At 47.3% G+C, this 22,958-nt stretch overlaps 2 protein-coding genes across 2 annotated transcripts; both read left to right on the top strand.

Annotated features, from left to right (window-relative positions):
* The first annotated feature begins 1,120 nt into the window (after window positions 1-1,120).
* On the top strand, window positions 1,121-7,135 carry LOC147596700 (uncharacterized). Its single transcript, XM_086769612.1, has 3 exons — window positions 1,121-1,217; window positions 1,641-2,572; window positions 7,088-7,135. Exons 1-3 carry the CDS (start codon window positions 1,121-1,123, stop codon window positions 7,133-7,135), a joined length of 1,077 nt encoding a protein of 358 aa, XP_086625738.1.
* Window positions 7,136-7,181: 46 nt separating this feature from the next.
* LOC147596699 (uncharacterized) lies at window positions 7,182-11,213 on the top strand. Its single transcript, XM_086769611.1, has 4 exons — window positions 7,182-8,675; window positions 9,810-9,939; window positions 9,993-10,292; window positions 11,149-11,213. The coding sequence occupies exons 1-4, from the start codon at window positions 7,182-7,184 to the stop codon at window positions 11,211-11,213; spliced, it is 1,989 nt and encodes a 662-aa protein (XP_086625737.1).
* Window positions 11,214-22,958: the final 11,745 nt, after the last annotated feature.

Below are 22,958 nucleotides of genomic sequence, written 5' to 3'. Positions count from 1 at the left end.
AATAACCAATGGAATCATCAAATTCTTACAGGTTACATCACGGACTCCCTGCAGACGCTTGAACTGAGAGCAGTGGTGTGGGCCTTTCAACAGTGGCACGATGAGCCTCTAAATGTTGTTTCAGATTCATTATATGTGGTGGGCACGACACAGCGTTTAGAACGTGCCATGATAAAACCAGTAAAAAATAATACTTTGTATATGTTATTGATGCAGCTGTTGTTTTTGCTAAATCAACGCAGAGAACCTTATTTTATAACACACATTCGCAGTCATCAGTTTAACCAAGGCTTGTCTATAGGAAACAACATAGTAGACAAGCTAGTCGCTGCTGCATGGAAAAATCAAACAGTTAACCTGTTTGAGCAGGCTCGTTTATCTCATAATTTCTTACATCAATCTGCTAAAGTGCTAGCGAAACAATTTGATTTAAAATTCTCAGATGCTCGAGGAATAGTGCAGTCCTGCCCTGCTTGTCAAAAATCAGGAGTTGGTCTAGGCCTTGGGGTCAACCCTCGAGGTTTAGGCGCCTTGCAATTATGGCAAATGGATGTTACTCATATTGCAGAATTCGGACGTCAGAAGTATGTGCATGTCAGTATTGACACTTACTCGCATGCAATATGGGCCACTGCTCAAACAGGGGAAACAGCCAAACATGTTCTGAAGCATATGCATGCTGCCATTGCCGCACTAGGAGCTCCTCAAGAAATCAAAACTGACACTGGCCCTGCATATGTTTCACAAACGTTTGTACGCTTTTGCCAACTATGGGGTATTCGCAGAATAACAGGTATTCCTCACTCCCCTACAGGCCAAGCTATTGTAGAGCGTGCACATGCCACCTTAAAATCGTTTTGCAAAAACAAAAAGGGGGAGAGCCGGCACCCTCTGAAAGGCTTGCAAAAGCGCTTTATGTGCTAAATTATCTGAGATTAACAGGAGACCGTGAATCTCCTCCAATTGTAATTCATCATATGTCATTGCGATCTGGACTGCAGAAAAGTGATTCGGTGAAGGTGCAATACCGGGATTTAAAAACTGGGGAATGGAGAGGTCCGGCAGAAGTGAAAATGACCGGTCGAGGTTATGTTTGTGTTTTGACAGACGAAGGACCACGATGGGTTCCAAGTCGATGGGTGAAACCTTGGAAGGAAGACCTGGGACAGCAGGATGCATCATCATCATCCTCCTGATGCTGGTAACTGGGTGTGTTGGTGAGACTGTAGACTTACATCATATTGACCCCAGACCAAACATGTGGCTGACATTTGCCAACATTACAAACCAATCATCTTTTTGTGTGTCAATGGCTACTCCTGCTGATCCTTTTTGTGCGTGTCTGATTGGTACTCCCTATTGGAATCCGGATGACTGGAAAGGATGGGTCAATAATCACACTGTTTTGAATGAGACTGTGGTGAATCAAACATGCCACGCAAAGATGGAGTGTGCCAGCCTCCGCCCTGGACAGAAACCGGTGTGTTGTTCTGGGAATAGCAATCAAATTGGAATAGCTGCAGCATTGGTGATTAGGCATTTAAATCACAGTTTGCCTTGGGATCCACAAGAATTAGATCTAATGGGATCCTTAAATGGTTCAGGGTCTTGTTTTATGCTGGGAGGTCCCCTTTTTACAGAAAAGGGGGTAAGTACAGCATGGAACAGGAACCAATGGACTGATGTAACTAGTAAAATGACTGACGCCCAAGGAAAACCTGTGTATACTTATCAAAACAGCTCAGGAGATTATTGTAATGGAGCAGTGGGAGCAGAAATCAAAGGTTCAAAGATGCCTCTTTGGGTGAATGACACGGCCAAGGCCATACCCCCGGGATACTTCTTAATTTGTGGGGATCGGGCCTGGTCAGGAGTGCCAAAAGGGGCTATAGGAGGACCATGTTATTTTGGAAAATTGATAATGTTTGCTCCATCTATGAAAGTATTGCGAAATCGTACTCGAGCAAGGAGATCACTAAAAGTATTAGCTCCCAACTGTGACGGCAATTTAACCCTATTGGGTACAGCTGAGCGTATAGCATTATCTATATTTGTTCCTTGGGCGGCATCTGCAAAAGCTTTAGCTAGCTTAAATAGATTAGCTTGTTGGGCACAAAAGCAAATGAATTTAACCTCTAGCATGTTATCGGGATTGTTAGAAGACATGGATAGTATGCGTCATGCTATTTTGCAGAATCGGGCAGCCGTTGATTTTTTGTTATTAGCGCATGGACATGGATGTGAAGATTTTGAAGGTATGTGTTGCATGAATGTTTCTGATCACTCTAAATCAATACACTATCAGTTGGCAGAGTTACGCCGGAACATGCATGCAATACAGGTGGAAAATGGACTTCCGGACTGGCTAAAATCATTGGGAGTCACAGGTTGGCTAAAAGATTTGATAGTACATGGGCTGGTAATATTAGTGGCTTTGCTGTTGGCACTAATGATATTGGGGTGTATTTTAAAATGCTTTGTGAAAGTTATGGAACGTATGATGAATGGAGTCTGGATTGTTCAAAAACAAAAAGGGGGATTTGTTGGATACCTGGAGAACCAGGGGCACTTAGTGAACAATCCAGACCGAATGGAATTGTTGTGTTTTTGAGTAGCAGGCCTCAAGGACATCGATAAGACCGTTTGTGAGAAAGTACTGAAGCTGCCTGTAAGAAAAATACTGAAGCCACCTGTGAGAAAATAATGAGGCCGCCTGTGAGAAAGTAATGAAGCTTTCTGTGAGAAAGTAAACGAAGCAACCTTGAGAAGAAGGAAAACAGCTGGCATACGTGACTGGGGGCTGAACGTGATACAGGGTGCAGGTGGAGAGAGCCGTGCGCGTGAACATAGAGACTTAACGAATCATACTTTAGCTAGGAGCGCGTGCATGATATAGTTAACCAATTAGTAGAGAGCTTGCGCATGATACGGAATTAGAAGGGCTATATTAACCGGGATGTATCAACAATAAATTGGCATTTGCTTGATCATATTGGTCGTCAGCAGTGTCCGTTTCTTCCGCGTCAACATAGTTTTCAGCAGTCCATTGTACCGTTCAATCTTTCCAGAGGCTGGTGCATGATAGGGGATGTGATATACCCATTCAATGCCATGCTCTTTGGCCCAGGTATCTATGAGATTGTTTCGGAAATGAGTCCCGTTGTCTGACTCAATTCTTTCTGGAGTACCATGTCGCCAGAGAACTTGCTTCTCAAGGCCCAAGATGGTGTTTCAGGCAGTGGCATGGGGTACAGGATAGGTCTTTAGCCACCCAGTGGTGGCTTCCACCATTGTAAGCACATGGCGCTTACATTGACGAGTTTGTGGGAGTGTGATGTAATCAATCTGCCAGGCCTCTCCATACTTATACTTCAGCCATCGTTCCCCATACCAAAGAGGCTTTAACCGCTTGGCCTGCTTAATTGCAGCACATGTTTCACATTCATGGATAACCTGTGCAATGGTATCCATGGTCAAGTCCACCCCTCGATCACGAGCCCATTTGTATGTTGCATCTCTTCCTTGATGGCCCGAGGTGTCATGAGCCCACCGAGCTAAAAATAGTTCACTTCTGTGTTGCCAGTCTAGGTCCACTTGGGAAACTTTAATCTTAGCATCCTGATCCACCCTTTGGTTATTTTGGTGTTCTTCCGTGGCTCGACTCTTGGGTACATGGGCATCTACGTGACGTACTTTTACAACGAGATTCTCTAACCAGGCAGCAATATCTTGCCACAGTGCGGCAGCCCAGATGGGCTTGCCTCTGCGCTGCCAGTTGCTCTGCTTCCATTGCTTTAACCACCCCCACAGAGCATTTGCCACCATCCATGAATCAGTGTAGAGATAGAGTTTTGGCCATTTTTCCCGTTCAGCGATGTCCAAAGCCAACTGGATGGCCTTCACCTCTGCAAACTGACTCGATTCACCTTGGCCATCAGTGGCTTCTGCCACTCGTTGTGTAGGACTCCACACAGCAGCTTTCCACTTCCAATGTTTTCCTACAATACGACAGGACCCATCAGTGAACAGGGCGTATCTCTTCTCATCTTCTGGTAAATTATTATATGGTGGGGCTTCTTCAGCACGTGTCACCTCTTCCTCCGGTGGCATTCCAAAATCTTTGCCTTCTGGCCAATCTGTGATCACTTCTAAGATTCCTGGGCGATTGGGGTTTCCTATTCGGGCTCACTGTGTGATCAGTGCGACCCATTTACTCCATGTGGCATCAGTTGCATGATGTGTAGAGGGGACCTTCCCTTTGAACATCCAGCCCAGCACTGGCAGTCGGGGTGCCAGGAGGAGCTGTTCTTCAGTACCAATCACTTCTGAAGCAGCTCGAACTCCTTCATATGCTGCCAGTATCTCTTTTTCAGTTGGAGTATAGCAGGCCTCAGATCCTCTATATCCCCGGCTCCAAAAGCCTAGGGGTCGACCTCGAGTCTCCCCTGGTGCTTTCTGCCAAAGACTCCAGGTAGGGCCATTCTCCCCGGCTGCGGTGTAGAGGATATTTTTAACATCTTGCCCTGTCCGGACTGGCCCAAGGGCTACTGCATGAACAACCTCCTATTTAATTTGTTCAAAGGCTTGTCGTTGTTCAGGGCCCCATTTAAAATCATTCCTCTTTCGGGTCACTTCATAGAGGGGGCTTACAATCATACTGTAATTTGGAATATGCATTCTCCAGAAACCCACAACGCCTAAGAAAGCCTGTGTTTCCTTTTTGTTAGTCGGTGGAGCCATAGCTGTTATTTTGTTGACCACATCCATTGGAATGTGATGACGTCCATCTTGCCATTTTACTCCTAAAAACTGGATCTCTTGTGCAGGCCCCTTGACTTTGCTTTGTTTTATGGCAAAACCGGCTTTCAGAAGGATTTGAATTATTTTCTCTCCTTTCTCAAAAACTTCTGCTGCTGTGTTGCCCCATACAATGATGTCATCAATGTATTGCAGGTGCTCTGGAGCTCCACCCTTTTCTAGTACAGTCTGGATCAGTCCATGGCAAATGGTGGGGCTGTGTTTCCACCCCTGGGGCAATCGATTCCAGGTATACTGGACACCCCTCCAAGTGAAAGCAAACTGTGGCCTGCATTCTGGTGCCAAAGGGATGGAGAAGAACACATTGGCAATATCGATGGTGGCATACCACTTGGCTGCCTTGGATTCCAGTTCATACTGAAGTTCTAGCATGTCCGGCACGGCAGCACTCATTGGTGGTGTTACCTCATTCAGGCCACGATAGTCCACTGTTAGTCTCCATTCTCCGTTAGATTTTCTCACTGGCCATATGGGACTGTTAAAGGGTGAGCGGGACTTGCTGATCACTCCCTGGCTCTCCAGTCAACGAATCAGCTTGAGGATGGGGATTGTGGAGTCTTGGTTGGTGCGGTATTGCCGCCGGTGCACTGTGGTGGTAGCAATTGGTACCTGTTGTTCCTCAACCTTCAGTAATCCCACAACAGAAGGGTCCTTTGAGAGCTTGGGCAAGGTGGCCAGCTGTTTATTCTCCTCCATCTCCACAGTGGCTATACCAAAAGCCCACCGGTACCCTCTTGGGTCTTTGAAATACCCACTCCTGAGGTAATCTATACCAAGAATGCAGGGAGCATCTGGGCCAGTCACTATGGGGTGCTTTTGCCACTCATTTCCAGTCAAACTTACTTCAGCCTCCAATACAGTCAGCTCTTGGGATCCTCCTGTCACTCCAGAAATACAGATGGGTTCTGCCCCTTTATAGCTTGATGGCATTAGGGTACACTGTGCACCAGTGTCTACTAGAGCCTTATACTTCTGTGGGTCTGATGTGCCAGGCCATTTAATCCATACAGTCCAATAAACTCTGTTGTCCCTCTCCTCCGCCTGGCTGGAGGCAGGGCCCCTCTAATCCTGTTCATAATATTCATTGCTCACTTCCTGTGAATATGAATCAGTATTCCCTTCCATAGGATCATAGGTAAGATCAGCCCTTCTACGCTGTCTGGGTGTGAGAGACTGTGTCGAATGTTTGTCTCAACATTGTCGAAGCGTCAAACCATCACCTAAACAATGGTACATCAGTCAAACCATAGGACTGGAGTCTTCCTGTTTTTTCCTGCAAGATGATTCCCTTATCTTGCAAGCCAGTCAAGCCACAGGGCTGGAAGCTTCCTGTTTTTTCCTCCTATTTTCCCACAAACCTGAATGCAGAGCTGATTCTGCAAAATTTAGCCTTACCCCTACGTATGCGCCCAGACCCAGGCCAGAAAAACAGAGGGGCCCAGAGACGGTATTGGGCATGCGTATCACCGCCAGGTGAGGGGTGCGGCCAAGCAAACCCGCTCTTGGAATATGTGACGTGGATAAGACGAACGATAAAAGGACAGAAATGACCAACATCGGACGGAACGTTTCCCCCACCGAGTCAACTGGACTGTCGGGACGCCGCAGCTCCGTGGTGGTAGCTATTGCAACTGAAACTCTTTCCCTCTTTCCTTTCTTTCTTTCCTTTCTCTTGCATTTGCGAACTTCTTGTCGGGTTAATAAAGTTACCTGGCGCTTGACTCCATTTTGAGTCTTAATTCTGTTCCCGAGAAATACGAACAAAACCACACTCCGGTGTGTGTGAGGTTGGTCTAGCCGCCCCTAGCCTCCCAGACTCGTCTGAGGTCGGCTAGAACGCAAGGGGGCCTTCCTCCCACCCGAAATCGGAGCGTGACATTATTTAATTGGCGTAGTCGGCAGGATTCTCGGAGAAACAGAAAGTGTCCGGTTGCTTTATTAGAGACTCTAGTGTGTGCGTGTGTGACTGAGACGTACATTGGTACAAAGCGAGTGCGGAGTCCGGATCCGCGGTTCTGTTTGTCCGCGAGGAAAACAGCCAGAGAAGGACGAAGCGACAGAATTGGGCGAAAAACGAGTTTTTGTTTTGGTTTTTTTTTGTGAGAAATTTGAAAGTTGTGGCCTCCTGAGAGCGTATGGGGGGAATTGTGGTAGAAATTTAAGGTGTGTCCCTCTCAGGACGAAATAACCCCTCTTGGTGAAATAAGTGAAATTTGAAAGGTGTGGCCTCCTGAGTGTGTGTGTGTGTGTGTGTGTGGAATTGTGGTAGAAAATTAAGGTGCGGCCCTTTCAGGACGAAATAACCCCTCTTTGGTGAGATGGGTGCTTGCAAATCTGTAAATGTTCGTGATGAGATCCCCACGATGGTATTGAATGGGGATTTAGAGAAATTGGATGACCTTTTGGAAAATTATCATGCTCGCCCATCCCTCCAAGGACAAGAATGGGCAAAAAATCATTGGTTCCAACCGCAGAGTATAGTGGATAGGATCATGATATTACAGAAGGGCTCTAAACTTAGGCCCGGGAAGGGAAAATCTATAGTTTGTGCTGTTTTAGGAGCAAGTCTGGCAGCAGCTATAGAAGATAGGAGGCAGAGATTGTGTCAAGATAATACCCTGATAGACTCTTTGAAACTGGCAGTTGAATCCTTACGAGAACAATTAAAAGATACCCAGCAGTTGTTAGAGGAAGAGAAACACCGGAATGTTTTGCTAAAGGAAACTTTGAAGGAAGAATTGTGGAGAGAGAATGACTCATGTGGAGAGGTGGAATTGAAGTTAGAAGAGAAGGGGATCAGACAAATCTATCCTCAGGAGGACTTGCAAAAAGCAAAAGAAATTGTAGAGAATCCTCCTCACATGTATCCCCTAGTTAAAACTGAATATGTGTATGAGGGGGAAACCGACAACCGTCCCCAAGTTATTACTAAAGAGGTTCCGTTTACAGCAACTGAGTTGGCAAAATTAAGGAAGGATTTTGCAAGGACTCCAAAGGAATCGGAAACAGAGTATGTTTGGAGAGTGTTGTTGTCAGGGGGGGATGGAATCTTGTTGTCAGAAAGGGAAGCAGAAGGATATTGGGGTCCGGGCGTATTTTTAACTACCGATAATTATCGGGCCCCATGGTCTTTGACACAGAGGGCAGCATATTGGGCTGGAGGGCTGAACCCTTTGGAGAGAGAGGACCCCCTAGCCATCACAGGCACAGTGGATCAACTGGTAGAGAGTGTACAAAAGGCTGCTTGTTTGCAAATGATGTATGATAGAGAGCTCAAACCTAACCAGGGCTCTCCAATGATGATGCCTGTGGATCCCGAACGGATGACTCCTCTAATTCGAGGACTTCCTGACTCCCTGAAACCCATTGGGATCCAGCTACAGGGGAAGATACAAAGTACCCCTGTAGCAGATAGACTTACTGGTGCTCTGGAGGGAACAGTGACCCCCGATCACAGAAGAACAGGGAGGAAAGTGTGGACATGGGGGCAAGTAGCACAAGAACTCATAAATTTTGGGAGAAAATATGGTCCCGTTGGTGGATTCGGGCAAAGAACCGAAACCAGAGCTGTACGAGCCGCAGAAAAAGGTGAAGGGCAGCCAGCACTGGTCAAGAAAAGTCCCAATTCTAAGTCAATCCGACTTACTGATTCTGGGAGAGGGAGACCCCTCAGCTGTCAGGAATGGTGGCAACTGGGGCTCCTGACAGGCATTCCCCGAGATTTAATGGATGGGCTTCCAACCCAGAAATTGGGGAAACTCGTACAAACATGGTCAGGGCGAAAAGTCAATTTTGGAACAACCCCTAGTGCCCCACCTTTGATAGACCTTAGGGAAGAAACTGATGCAGAAAAGAGGGTGATGGGAAACTAGTTCCTCCGTTCCCCGAAGGTGGGGGGGGAAACGGAGGGTGGATGTTTATAAAGCAACTCACCTTAAATATGAGAGATTTATTGATTACAGTGGCTGTAGGACCACAGAAAAAAAAAAAGTAACCTTTTTAATTGACATAGGAGCACAAGTCACCGCACTGATGCAGACTGAGGCAGAGCAATGTGGAATTTTGACTTTGTCGAAACAAGCAGAAACTCCAACCCCAGCGCCTCGTGCGCCCACCCCCTCCTTTCAGTCTCTCGGTCGCTTTTTCCTTTTTTTTTTTTTCTTCCCTCTCTCTCCTCTTTCTCTCACCCGAGGCAAACAGAAGGCCCCCCCCCTTGCGCCTCATGGCCGCTTTTTCTTTTTTTTTTTTCCTCTTCCTCTTTCTCTCACCCGAGAAGCGAGTTCTGTTTTGTAGGAGGAAGAAAGCACCAGACCAGAACCTGACATGCCTGCAGAGGAAGTGATAAAACCTATCAGTGAAGATGTTTGTAAACACTGTTTTGCTCTCAATTATATTGCTCTGGGGATTTGTCCGAGGTGAGGAAGAGAGGCCAGCTCATCCCCCCCTCTACCTTCAGAATTCCTTTGACAGTAATGAGTTTATTTTGTTAGCAAAATCTGTGAGTGAAACTTTTAACTTAAGCCATTGCTGGGTGTGTGGAGGACCTCTAGGACTATCAAGCTGGCCCTGGACCTCCATGCCCCTTACGCCAGGACAAATCATGAGCAATTACAGCGAGGTCAATAACACCACTTGGGACGATTCCAAAACATGGCCAATTCAGTTCCCTGCCGTAGGTGGATATTGCTTAAATCGCACCCAAAATGGAGGAGTCAGTGTGGGGGAAAGCAGATGTCAGTGGACACTCACATATAAGTTAATTAACAAAGATGTTAGTCTTAGCATATGGATGTGGGTTAATAAAGCCGGACGCAGTAAGAGTTTTGGTGGATTTTGGTCAAATAAAAATGAATCCTTTGACGCTTGGTGGCCCAACGGCCGAGGTTATATTCAAACTTGTGAGTGGAAAAAAGACACGGGTGCTTGGTACTGCACTGGGCAAACATATAGTCAGCTGGGAAAACGTAACACCACCTTCTTTAGCCCTTTAGGAGACTATAATAGAACTTACTTGCAACATCCACGGACTGCAGCTGGACCGTTTGCTGGAGGGGTCAGAGCCAGAAAAGGACATTACTGGATCTGTGGACACACTGCCTACAAAATACTACCAGCAAACTGGTCAGGGGTTTGTTATATTGGAATTATCCGGCCTCTATTTTTCCTGCTTCCAGAAGCAGAGAGTCCCCGACTAGGAGTGAAACTGTATGATAATCTGGGTGACGAAGATGTTGCACGCAATAAGCGAGCTATTGAGATTGAAATAGGTGGAACACAAAAATGGGGGAAAAATGAGTGGCCTCCCGAAAGGATAATACAGCATTATGGCCCGGCTGCCTGGAATCCTAATGACCTGATAACAGGGGCCCGGGAACCAATTTATAACCTGAACCGCATAATTCGTTTGCAGGCAGTTTTGGAAATCATTACCAACAAAACTGCTGATGCTATAGATCTCTTGAATCAACAGTCTCGTGAGATGCGCACTGCGATCCTGCAACACCGCATGGTTTTGGATTATTTGTTGGCTGAAGAGGGAGGAGTATGTGGGAAGTTAAATATTTCTAATTGTTGTTTAAAAATCAGTGATGTTGGTGAGGTGGTTCTACAACTGACCTCAGACATTAGAAAACTAGCCCATGTCCCCACTCAGACATGGAATGGCTGGGATGGCTGGGATGGTGGTTTGTGGTCCTGGCTACCAGGAACACCATGGATGAAACGACTTTTATTTTATTTGCTATGTGGGTTAGCAGCCTTAATGTTTTTGCCTTGTGTTATACCGTGCCTAATTCAATTAATCCAAAGCGTAGTGACTCGAATGCAAGCGGTCACTGTGACTTCACCCGATGGGGTTAAACATATCAGATTTGTACGGCAAACTGAATGCGTAACTGTTAAAATCATATAACTTTGCCATTTTTAACTGTTCTGTTTGCTATAGAGACTATTGGCTTTTGTCAGCCAAACCGCGTGGCAGTTTCCCCTTCCCCCCCCGCCTCCGCAAACTTCCCGCCTTTGCTTACAGATCCACCATAGAAGCGAACAAGAGACCTCCTGATGAACTGTGAAACTGAACTTTATTGTAAAACATATATTAACTAGACTAACAATAACTAACAACACACAAAACAAACAAAAAAAATGTGAAAACAGCTTATATACAACAATCGTAGTAGTAACAGTACAGCAAAAAGCCCAACATAAAAAGAGCACCAAAAATTGCAACCACTAACAGTAAACGAATTAACATTCTCAGACACCCCCAATCAACCTCTTCAACACCTTCGCTGTGGGCAGCGCCAGCTCTCTCTCTCTCTGCCCCCGCAGCAGGTATCATGAAGCTGGAAGTGGAACAGCAACAAAAGGAAAACCTTAACAACCACGAAAGTTAAAGGAGACCTCTTGAGATCAATGATACCTACCTCACTGATCGCCTCGCTTGGTGATCAGGCGCTTGTTCAGGTCTCTCGTCTTCACCAAGTGGCGCCAGCTAATGATAAGAGAACATTACACCACTATAGCCAAGCAACAGGAAAAGTAAAGGAATAAAGGAAAAGAGAACACTTACTGCTGGTTCATCTGCCGACATCTTGAAAATGGGTGCCGCAGGTGGTGACTCCTGCTGCTCAGGTGGTGTGCGTGTGCGTGGCACCTTGCCGTTGCCCCTTTTATAAATTCCAAGTCTGGGATTGCGCACGCGCAGTCCCCCCCCTTGGAAAGATCTAGAAACGGATCTTGGGGTTCGTATACGCAGTTCCTTCTTCCGGAGGATGTTGGTACTGAAGCGGGAATCCTGGGTAGTAGTCCAGCTTGCCTTCAAGCCCGCAGCTCCAAACTGGCGCAGGCGCAGTCACCCCATTTTTGGGAAAACACAGGAAAAAACACTGTCCCACTCCCGTGGAGTCTATATCAGCCACACCACAACTGGCAGAGAATGGCTCCAGATGATTTTCCAATTGATGACATATAAAATTTAAAAGTGGTCTATCTGTCAGACAGACAGATAGCTTTCCCCAAAAACCATGTTTGTTACCCCCCCTGTTTGAAGGCAAACCTGGAAACCTACCTAAAACTTGATTTTTAGGACTCACAGGGTGGGAAAAATGGTCCTTATATTGATATTTGAATCTATGTTTTTGATGATTAATATAGAAATTAATTGTTAACCTATTAATCTTTATTTGTGTTATATGTATGATTTTGAATAGGTTATTTGACATCATTGGATCTCTGAACATCATATCCACAAAGTGCTATATGTGAACTGGATTAAGATATGTTACCTTGGGGTGGTCCATATTAAAAATGAAGAAACACCTCAACGTATCATACAACAATATAAACCCATTTTGTGGCCACATATAAGAATAACTAAGTCCCCTTACCCTTTCTTCCCACCCCCCCCCCCCACCTTTTCCCTTTTTCTTTTTTTTCTTTCCTTTTTCCCCTTTCTTTTTCTTTTTCCCCCTTCAACCTCGGTGAGCGATGCTGAGCCACGGGGTGGTATAGAGACTGAAAAGGTTAATTAATGTCTCAACATCGCTGGACAATGGAAAGAACCGAACCAGACCACCAGCAATAGAAATTATATGAGATGTTTGTTTGTTTGTTTCTTTTTTTTTTTTTTTTTTTTTGAAACCACCATGGATCCATGGGGTGATATAAAATTGACAGCAAATTTATAGTGTTATTGTTTATTTACTGTGTTCTGAGTTGGAGGCGTGGAAATCCACTTTCCTGCTGCGTATCCAGACCCAAATTCCAGTGGATCACACAGCTACCAGCTCCACAAGGACCTAGTCGCCAGCTTCACCACAAGGCAAAAAGTGAACTGTTTTGCTGAAGAAAAATGGTCGCAAAAAAAATGAACAAAATGCTTAACATTTTGATGGTGCTGTATCTTGGGACATTTATGAAGTGGTGCATTGCTATAGTTTTGTTGGTTTGTCTTTGTTTACCTTGTGATTGTCCTTGTAAACAATTACTTGCTTCTTCTGAACCCCCAGAGCCATAAGCCTCAAACTTGGACACATGCTTATATGTTAAAACCATTTACTCAGATAAGATAAATGTTGTTAATTAAATTTAGATATGTTAAGATCATTTAGTTAGATAAGATATTGTTGATTAAATCAATGTATTTAGCATTTATATACACTAACTTGCCTGACAAACAATAATGTTTAGAATTGTATATATCTTTTTTTTTTTCTCTTTCTCTCTTCTCTTTTTTTTTTCTTTCCCCTTTCCTCTATCATTTATGCCACCACGGAACCCCATCCCTGAGGCAATAATGTTGAGCCACGGGGTGGTGTGAGAGACTGTGTCGAATGTTTGTCTCAACATTGTCGAAGCGTCAAACCATCACCTAAACAATGGTACATCAGTCAAACCATAGGACTGGAGTCTTCCTGTTTTTTCCTGCAAGATGATTCCCTTATCTTGCAAGCCAGTCAAGCCACAGGGCTGGAAGCTTCCTGTTTTTTCCTCCTATTTTCCCACAAACCTGAATGCAGAGCTGATTCTGCAAAATTTAGCCTTACCCCTACGTATGCGCCCAGACCCAGGCCAGAAAAACAGAGGGGCCCAGAGACGGTATTGGGCATGCGTATCACCGCCAGGTGAGGGGTGCGGCCAAGCAAACCCGCTCTTGGAATATGTGACGTGGATAAGACGAACGATAAAAGGACAGAAATGACCAACATCGGACGGAACGTTTCCCCCACCGAGTCAACTGGACTGTCGGGACGCCGCAGCTCCGTGGTGGTAGCTATTGCAACTGAAACTCTTTTCCCTCTTTCCTTTCTTTCTTTCCTTTCTCTTGCATTTGCGAACTTCTTGTCGGGTTAATAAAGTTACCTGGCGCTTGACTCCATTTTGAGTCTTAATTCTGTTCCCGAGAAATACGAACAAAACCACACTCCGGTGTGTGTGAGGTTGGTCTAGCCGCCCCTAGCCTCTCAGACTCGTCTGAGGTCGGCTAGAACGCAAGGGGGCCTTCCTCCCACCCGAAATCGGAGCGTGACACTGGGGAACTGTCCACTGGAGACCGGAGCAGCAGTTTTCCGGGGAGAATCTCTATTTGCAAATGTTTTTCCCCGCAGCTCACGTACCCGTGCCTCTAGGTCTGAGGTAGGTTTCCCATCCCACTTTCTCATGTCCTCTCCTTGGTCACGCAAGGTAAACCACAGGATACCTCGCCGTGTGTACCGTCTCTCTTGAGCAGGGAAACATTTACTCCTAATAGCTGAAATACTGCTCTGTATGGGCGGGGAGTAGGACCTATCCTCTTTTAACTGCTGGACCTCCCGAGACAGTTTCTCCACAGCTGAGATGAGGGAAGAAGAGAGAGTGTCTTCATATTGCCGGAGCTGAGTAGCCAATTCATCTATTGTTGGTCCCTCTCCCTCTTTCCAGAGCATAATTGCCAATGAATTGGCATACGATGATGGTACACTCCGTAGAAACTTCCGCCACATGAGCCGTGTGCACCGGACTTCATCTGGATCTTGGGGTGACTCCTCACTGTCTAGGTCACTATAAATGGCTTCCAGCACAGCTAATTCCCTTAGGTACTGGATACCTCTCTCTATAGTGGTCCACTTGCCTGGATGATAAGTAATATCTTCCTTGAAGGGATATCTTTCCTTCATACTTGACAGGAGCCGCCTCCAGAGGCTGAGAGCTTGTGCACCTCTTCCAATCACTTTGTCAATGCCTGCTTCCCTAGAAAGGGATCCCAGCTGTTTAGCTTCCTTACCTTCTAATTCCAGGCTACTGGCCCCATTATCCCAGCATCGAAGCAGCCAGGTGAGAAAGTGCTCGCCTGGACGGCGGCCAAAATCTTTTCGTATGTCTCGCAACTCATTCAGGGATAAGGATCGGGTGGTTTCAGTCTCATTTATGAGTTCCTCTCTCATGAGTTCCTCTTCTTCTTCCTCTGTTCGTGATGGTCCTGGTTTTCCCTCATCCCTTACTAAACGAGCTGACTTTCGCTTCCAAGATTTCTTCTTCTGTACAGGGGCGACTGATACTGACACAGGTTGGTTCTCTGATTTGGCTGCAGTGCCAGTAGCTAGAGTTGGAGTAGCCGCAGTGCCTGTCATTGGGGCTGGAGTAGCCACAGGGCCGGTAGCTGGGGCTGGAGCAGCTGCAGTGCCGGTAGCCGGGGCTGGAGTAGCCGCAGGGCCGGTAGCCGGGGCTGGAGTAGCCACAGTGCCGGTAGCCGGGGCTGGAGTAGCCATGGTATCGGTCGGTTGATTTTTTCTCCCTTCTTCCTGAGGGTGCTGCACGTTAAGCAGTGTTTGGTAGATACTAGCCAGTGCCCAGCACAAAGCGGTAAGCTTTGCCTCTTTAGAATAGCTATGGCATTTTTCTTTCAAATATTCAATCACTTCATCTGGATTCTGTAGTTGTTCGGGAGTGAAGTTCCAGACCATTGGAGGTGAGAAGTTCTCTAGGTACCTGCCTGTCTTCTCCCACATACCATGCCACCCCTGCCCCTCCAACCTCAAGGTAGATCTCCGGGTGAATTTTGTAAATAATTGTTTAATCCTAAACAACATCTGAAACCTATTTAGGAGACAGAGCAATAGGAGTATGCTGGCTTGCACATCCCAAGGATATTCAAAATTCTCGAGAGCTGATGTGACTCGCTCAAAAGAAAAAGGGAAGGTAAAGGAGTATGGGAAGGTACCCTCCTCTGACTTCCCCATTGATTGGTTCTCTGAGGAGAAAAAGAAAAATGTGTGATTATTAATAATTCTTACCAAATGGCATCCTAAGTATGGAGTTGCTAGCAATGCCGAAAACAAGGACCAGATTAATTTCATGACCAGTGATGATACCGTATCATAAGCCAGTAGTGCCCAGTAAAACAAAATGAGAATTCTCATCCATTTCCGAGAAGTGATAAACAGCATCAAAGGAAATATGTGATGCAACTTAGGACAGACATAACACAACCATGTGAACACGTAGTACAACATTGTGACCAGGGACTCAAATAAAATAATGAGCACTTGTAACAACTTTCACACACTCTAGTCAGATCTGTCCTTACCTCAACCCTTCCTGCCCCACGTTGGGCGCCAAAAAGACTGTGATGGTTTAGCCCAAATCACCACACAGTTTCTCGATCACTCTCCCCCTCCCCAGGGGGATGGGGGAGAGAATTGGGAAGGAAGGAGAACTCGTGGGTTGAGATGAAGACAATTTACTAAAATAAAAGGGAAAACTACAATAATAACAGAATATAAGGATATTAAAAATATACAAAGTGAACAATATGTGTTTTCTCACCACCCGATGTCCCAATGACCGATACAGCCCGTCCCGAGCAGCGATCACGGAAACAAAACCGAGCAGCAAGCAAAGGAGCAAAAAGGGAGCCAGCAAGGTAGGGGGAACGATGCCAGCAAAAACAAGCAGGAAGGATGGATGCCAGGAAGGCAGATACCCACCCTCGCCTGCCCCCACTTATATACTGAGCATGACGTTTATGGCATGGAATACTCTCTTTGGCCAGTTTGGATCAATTATGCTGTCTGTCTTTCTCCCAGCTTCCTGTATCTGCAAATTAGCGAGACTTGGAAAGCAGGATGGTGTCCTTGGTCTCATTCACGACAACTGGTATCATCAGGGTGTTTATGAACATTCTTCACACACAAAATCCAAAACATACCAGCTACTGAGAGGAAAAATTAACTCCATCCCTGCCAAAACCAGGACAAGTGAAAGCAAACTGTGGCCTGCATTCTGCTGCCAAAAGGGATGGAGAAGAATGCATTGGCGATATAATTCGTGGCATACCACGTGGCTATCTTGGACTCCAGTTCATATTGAAGTTCTAGCATGTCCAGCACAGCAGCACTCAGTAGTGGTGTAACCTCATTCAGACCACGATAGTCTACACTCTCCACTAGATTTTCTCACTGGCCATATGGGACTGTTAAAAGGTGAGGGGGACTTGCTCATCACTCATTTGTTTTCCAATTGATGAATCAGCTCATGGATGGGGATCAGGGAGTCTCGGTTGTCGTGATATTGCCGCTGGTGCACCGTGGTGGTAGCAATTGGTACCTGTTTTTCCTTGACCCTCAGCATCCCCACAACAGAAGGATCCTCCAAGAGACCAGGTGTCCTGGTTTCAGCAGGGATGGAGTTAATTTTCTTCTCAGTAGCTGGTGTGTTTTGGATTTTGTGTGTGAAGAATGTTGATAAAAACATTCTGATGATGCGACTTGTTTTCAATGAGACCAAGGACACTGTCTGGCTTTCTAAGTCTCGTTAACGTGCAGATGCGGGAAGCTGGGTGAAAGACAGACAGAATAATTGATCCAAACTGGCCAAAGAGAGTATTCCATGCCATAAATGTCATGCTCAGTATATAAGTGGGGGTTGCCCATGGGAGGGGGCATCCTTTTCTGGTATTCCCTTTCTGTTCGGACATTCTTGTCGGGTATCCGTTTGGGCACCCTTGGCATCCTTTTCTTCTCTCTTGCTTGCTGGCATCGTTCCCTCTACCTTGCTAGCTTGCTCTCCCCACTTTGCTTGCTGCTCGGTGTTGTTCCTGTGATTGATGCTCAGGACGGGCTGCGTCGGTCATTGGGACATCAGGTGGTGAGAAATTGTACATTGTTCATTTTGTATATTTTGTATATATTAATATCCTTATATCCTGTTAGCTTTGTAGTTTTTAGTATTTTTAGTAAACTGTTTTTATCTCAACCCACGAGTTTTCCTTTCTTCCCAATTTCTCTCCCCCGTCCCACTGGGTAGTGGGAGGGTGAGTGAGAAACTGTGTGGTGATCCGGGCTAAACCACCACACCAGGCAAGGTAGACAACTGTATGATTTCCTCCATCTCCAAAGCATCTACACCAAAAGCCCATCGGTACCCTTTTGGGTCCTTGAAGTACCCTCTCCTGAGGTAATCTACACCAAGAATGCATGGAGCATCTGGGCCAGTCACAATGGGGTGCTTTTGGCACTCATTCCCAGTTAGGCTCACTTTGGTCTCCAGCACAGTTAGCTTTTGGGATACCCCTGTCACTCCAGAAATACAAATGGGTTCTGCCCCTTTATAGCTTGACAGCATCAAGGTACATTGTGCACCAGTGTCTACCAGAGCCTTATACTCTCATGGATCTGACGTGCCAGGCCATCGGATCCACACAGTCCAATAAACTCTGTTATCCCTCTCCTCCACCTGGCTGGAGGCAGGGCCTCTCTAATCCTGGCCACAGTATACATTGCTCATATCTTTTAAATATGCATCAGAGGTCCTTTCAAGAGGGTCATAACTAAGGCTATTCCTTCTACTCTGCCTATTGGAGACTGGTGCAGCAATTTTCCAGGGAGAACCTCTATTTCAAATTGTTTTTCTCCCGCAACTCACGTACTCATGTCTCTAGGGCTGAGGTAGGTTTCCCATCCCACTTCCTCATGTCCTCTCCTTGGTCATGCCAGGTAAACCACAGGGTACCTCCCTGCATGTACCGTCTCTCTTGAGCAGGGTAATGTTTACTCCTAATAGCTGAAATAATTGGTCCGTACCAGTGGGTTACAGGACATATCCTCTTTCAATTGCTGTAATTTCCAGGACAGTTTCTCCACAGCTGAGACGAGGGAGGAAGAGAGACTTTCTTCATACTGCCGGAGTCAGCCAGCCAGTTCATCCACTGTCTGTTCCTCTCAGTCTTTCCAGGTCATAACTGCCAGTGAATTGGCATATGACTATGGTGCGCTTCAAACAAACTTCCGCTACATGGGTTGTGTGCACCTGACTCCATCTGGATCCTTAGGTAACTGATCATTGTCCAGATCATCATAAATGACCTCCAGCATAGCCAGTTCCCTCAGGTACTGGATACCCCTCTCCATGGTGGCCCACTTGCCTGGGTGACATATTACAGCCTCCTTGAAAGGATACCTCTCCTTCACACCTGACAGGAGGTGCCTCCAGAGGCTGAGGGCTTGTGTCCCTTTTCCAGTTGCTTTGTCAATGCCCCCTTCTCTAGAAAGGGATCCCAGCTGCCTGGCTTCTCTGCCCTCTAATTCCAGGCTACTGGCCCCATTATCTCAGCACCTGAGCAGCCAGCTGACAATGTGCTCATCCAGACAACAGCTAAAATGTTTTAACATATCTCACACAGCTCACTCAGGGGTAGAGACTGGGTGGTTACAGTCTCATTTATGAGTTCTTCCTCTGAGGAAGAGGAGGAGCCCTCCTGTTGAGTTCTTCCTTGGGGCAAAGCAGGTAATTATTCCTCTTCCTCCTCCTGTCTTTGTGATGGCCCTGCTTCAGAGTAGTCTGCCTCCTCACTGACAGGGCAATATGCTTCTTCCTCCTGCTCCCTCTTAGGAGAAGCTTCTTCATTCTTTACTAAATGTCGTGGTTTTGTTAGTGAGGGGGGGCCTAAGGTGGTAGCTTCTGTAGGAAACTGCTAGAAGTCGCTCCCCTTTGTTCAGGGGACTTGGCCAGGCCTAGGGCGGACCCACTGCTGGCCAAGGCCAAGCCGATTGGTAGCAGAATGTTCCGTGATAACGCCTCTGCGATAACATATTTAAGAAGGGGAAAACAGAAAAAAGAGAGAGAAGAGAAGATGTGAAGAAGCTGAGCGGGGGCAGAGGTGCAGAGGGGGAGGCGCAGGCCTCATGGGCCTTGCAGGCCTCACCCTCTGGCCTCTTGCCAGGCAGCCGACTGGGCCCAACTCAGTCCAGCCCGGCTGCAAGAAGTGGAAAGAAGATGAGAAGTGAATAAGATGTAAAAAAAGATCCTGAGAGACATCTGCCAGCCTGTTGTGAGGAATGGCTGCAGACGCCAAGGTCAGTGAAGAAGGAGGGGGAGGAGTAATGCGACTCCTGGCCAAGATTCCCCTGCAGCCTGTGGTGACGACCATGGTGGAGCAGGTTGTCCCCCTGCAGCCCATGGAGGTCCACGGAGGAGCAGAGATCCACTTGGAGCCCGTGAAGGACCCCGTACCGGGGGAGGTGGATGCCTGAAGGAGGCTGTGGCCCGTGGAGGGCCCGCTGGGACAGCTGTTCTAGAGAGACTGCACCCGTGGAAGAGATGACCCACGCTGGAGCAGTTCCACGAAGGACTGTGGCCCGTGGGAGGGACCCCACGATGGAGCAGGGGAGGAATGTGAGGAGTTCTTCCCCCGACCACGAAGCAGCGGCGTAAAACAACGTATGATGACCTGACTGCAACCCCCATTCCCTCTTCCCCCCTGTGCCGCTCGGGGGGGGGGAAGGTAGTAGAGATAATGTTAAGCTTGGGAAGAGGGAGGGGTGGATGGAGGTTATCTTGTTCTCTGTCTCATTATCCTGCTGTTTGTAGTAATAAATGAATAGTTTTTCCCAGGTCGAGTCTGTTTTGCCCGTGACGGTAACTTTAAGGATTTCTCCTTGTCCTTATCTCAAACCTCGAGCTGTTTTTCTTATATTTTCTCTCCCTGTTCTCTCGGAGGGTGGGGGGAGTGAGAGAGAGACTGCGTAGTCTGGTCCTGATCGGGGCTGAACTACGACACTAAATGAGCTGACTTCCGCTTCCAAGTTTTCTTCTTGTGTACAGGGGCAACTGATACCAGCACAGGTTCATTCTCTGGTTCTGCTGCAGTGCCTGATGCTGGGGTTTGAGTAGCCACAGTGCTGGTCAGGCTGTTGTCCCTCTCTTTCCCTTGAGGGGGCTGCATAACACTGAGCAGTGTTTGGTAGATACTGGCCAGAGCCCAGCACAGTGCAGTAAGTTGTGCCTCTTTGGAGCAGCCACTACATTTTTTCTTCCAATATTCTGTTGCTTTATCAGGGTACTTCAGTTGTTCAGGACTAAAACTCCAAACCATGGGAGGTGAAAAGTTCTCTAGATACCTGCCCGTATTCTCCCACATGCCATGCCACACATGACTGTCTTACTTCAGGGCAGATCTCTGGGTGGTATTCCTAAAAAGTGGTTTTGTAACCCTAAACGAGGCCTGGCACACATTCAAGAGACATTGCAATAACATCACACTGGCTTGAATATCCCCTGGACATTCAAAGTTGTCAAAAAGTGTTGTAACTACACTAGATGTGAAAGAGTTGGGGAACTGATCCATGGGGGACGTGGAACTTAGGGGCAGCCTTGGCTGCGGTGACCGTGACACGGTGGAGTTCAAGATCCTCGGGGCAGCGAGGAGGGTGCACAGCAAGCTCTCTGCCCTAGATCTGAGGAGGGCAGACTTTGGCCTCTTCAGGGATAAAGTACCAGGGGATACAGCCCGGGAGGGAAGAGGGGCCCAGAAAAGTTGGTTGATATTCAAGGAGCACCTCCTCCAAGCTCAGGAGCAATGCATCCTGAGGAAGAGCAAGTCAGGCAAAAACGCCAGGAAGCCTGCGTGGATGAACAAGGAGCTCCTGGACCAACTGAAAGTAAAGAAGGAAGCCTATAGATGGCAGAAGTGAGGACAGGTAACTTGGGAACATTACAGAGAGGCTGTGTGAGCAGCCAGGGATCAGGTGAGGCAGGCTAAAGCCCTGACAGAATTGAATCTGGCCAGGGATGTCTGGGGCAACAAGAAAAGCTTCTTTAGGTACGTCGGGGACAAAAGGAAGTCCAGGGAGAATGTGGGCCCTCTCCAGAAGGAAATGGGTGACCTGGTTACCCAGGACATGGACAAGGCTGAGGTGCTCAATGACTTTTTTGCCTCATTCTTCACCGATAAGGGCTCTAGCTATGTTACCCAATTCAGGGAAGGCAAAAGCAGGGCCTGGGAGAATAAAGAACTGCCCACTGTAGCAGAAGAGCAGGACTGAGAACATCTGAGGAACCTGAAGGTGCATGAGCCCATGGGACCTGATGAGATGCATCTGCAGGTCCTGAGGGCACTGGCAGATGAAGTTGCCAAGGTGCTGGCCATCGTATTTGAGAAGTCATGGCAGTCTGGTGAGGTTCCTGATGACTGGAAGAGAGGGAACATGACCCTTATTTTTAAAAAGGGAAACAAGGAAGACCCAGGCAACTACAGGCCGGTCAGCCTCATCTCTGTGCCTGGCAAGGTCATGGAGCAGATCCTCCTGGAAACCATGCTAAGCCACATGGAATGCAAGTGGGTGATGGGTGACAGTCAACATGGCTTCACCAAGGGAAGATCTTGCCTGAGCAATTTGGTGGCCTTCTACGACAGGGTTACAGCATGGGTGGACAAGGGACGAGCAACTGATGTCATCTACCTGGACTTGTGCAAGGCATTTGACACTGCCCTGCATGACATCCTCTCTAAACTGAGGAGACATGGCTTTGATGGACGGACCACTTGGTGGATAAGGAATTGGCTGGATGGCCGCACTCAGAGAGTGGTGGTCAACAGCTCAATGTCCAGGTGGAGACCGGTCATGAGTGGCATTCCTCAGGGGTCCATATTGGGCCTGGCCCTGTTCAACATCTTTGTCAGCAACATGGACAGTGGGATAGAGTGCACCCTCAGCAAGTTCGCCGATGACACCAAGCTGTGTGGTGCTGTCGACACGCAGGAGGGGAGGGATGCCATCCAGAGGGACCTGGAGAGACTGGAGAGGTGGGCCTGTGCCAACCTCACCAAGTTCAACCAGGCCAAGTGCAAGGTCCTGCACGTGGGTCGTGGCAGTCCCAGGCACAAATACAGGCTGGGCAGAGAATGGATTGAGAGCAGCTCTGAGGAGAAGGACTTGGGAGTGCTGGTGGACAAGAAGCTCAACATTAACTAAAAATGTGTGCTTGCAGCCTAAAAAGTCAACCACATCCTGGGCTGCATCAGAAGAAGCACGGCCAGCAGGTCGAGGGTGGTGATTCTCCCCCTCTACTCTGCTCTGGTGAGACCCCACCTGGAGTACTGTGTCCAGTTCTGGAGCCCCCAACACAAGAAGGACACGGATCCGTTGGAGAGGGTCCAGAGGAGGGCCACGAAGATGATCAGAGGGCTGGAGCCCCTCTCTTATGAGGACAGGCTGAGAGAGTTGGGACTGTTCAGCCTGGAGAAGAGGAGGCTCTGGGGAGGCCTTATAGCAGCCTTCCAATACCTCAAGGGGGCCTATAGGAAAGATCGGGAGAGACTGTTCAGTAGGGCCTGTTGTGATAGGACTAGGGATAATGGTTTCAAAATAGAGGGATATAGATTC

The sequence above is a fragment of the Chlamydotis macqueenii genome, chromosome W, assembly GCF_036417535.1.
Source record: "Chlamydotis macqueenii isolate bChlMac1 chromosome W, bChlMac1.mat, whole genome shotgun sequence".
Classification (NCBI taxonomy): Eukaryota; Metazoa; Chordata; class Aves; order Otidiformes; family Otididae; genus Chlamydotis; species Chlamydotis macqueenii.
The sequence above is the reverse complement of the archived record's forward strand: the minus strand, read 5'-3'. Positions and strand labels throughout refer to the sequence as shown.

Coding starts and splice junctions, on each gene's coding strand:
- LOC147596700 (XM_086769612.1), top strand. CDS start 1,121: ATGGGTTCCAAGTCGATGGGTGAAACCTTGGAAGGAAGACCTGGGACA. Junction 1,218..1,640: donor GCTGGTAACTGGGTGTGTTG/GTGAGACTGTAG, acceptor CCCTTTTTACAG/AAAAGGGGGTAAGTACAGCA. Junction 2,573..7,087: donor TGGAGAACCAGGGGCACTTA/GTGAACAATCCA, acceptor GAATTGTGGTAG/AAAATTAAGGTGCGGCCCTT.
- LOC147596699 (XM_086769611.1), top strand. CDS start 7,182: ATGGTATTGAATGGGGATTTAGAGAAATTGGATGACCTTTTGGAAAAT. Junction 8,676..9,809: donor AAACTGATGCAGAAAAGAGG/GTGATGGGAAAC, acceptor TTAGCCCTTTAG/GAGACTATAATAGAACTTAC. Junction 9,940..9,992: donor AAAATACTACCAGCAAACTG/GTCAGGGGTTTG, acceptor TCCTGCTTCCAG/AAGCAGAGAGTCCCCGACTA.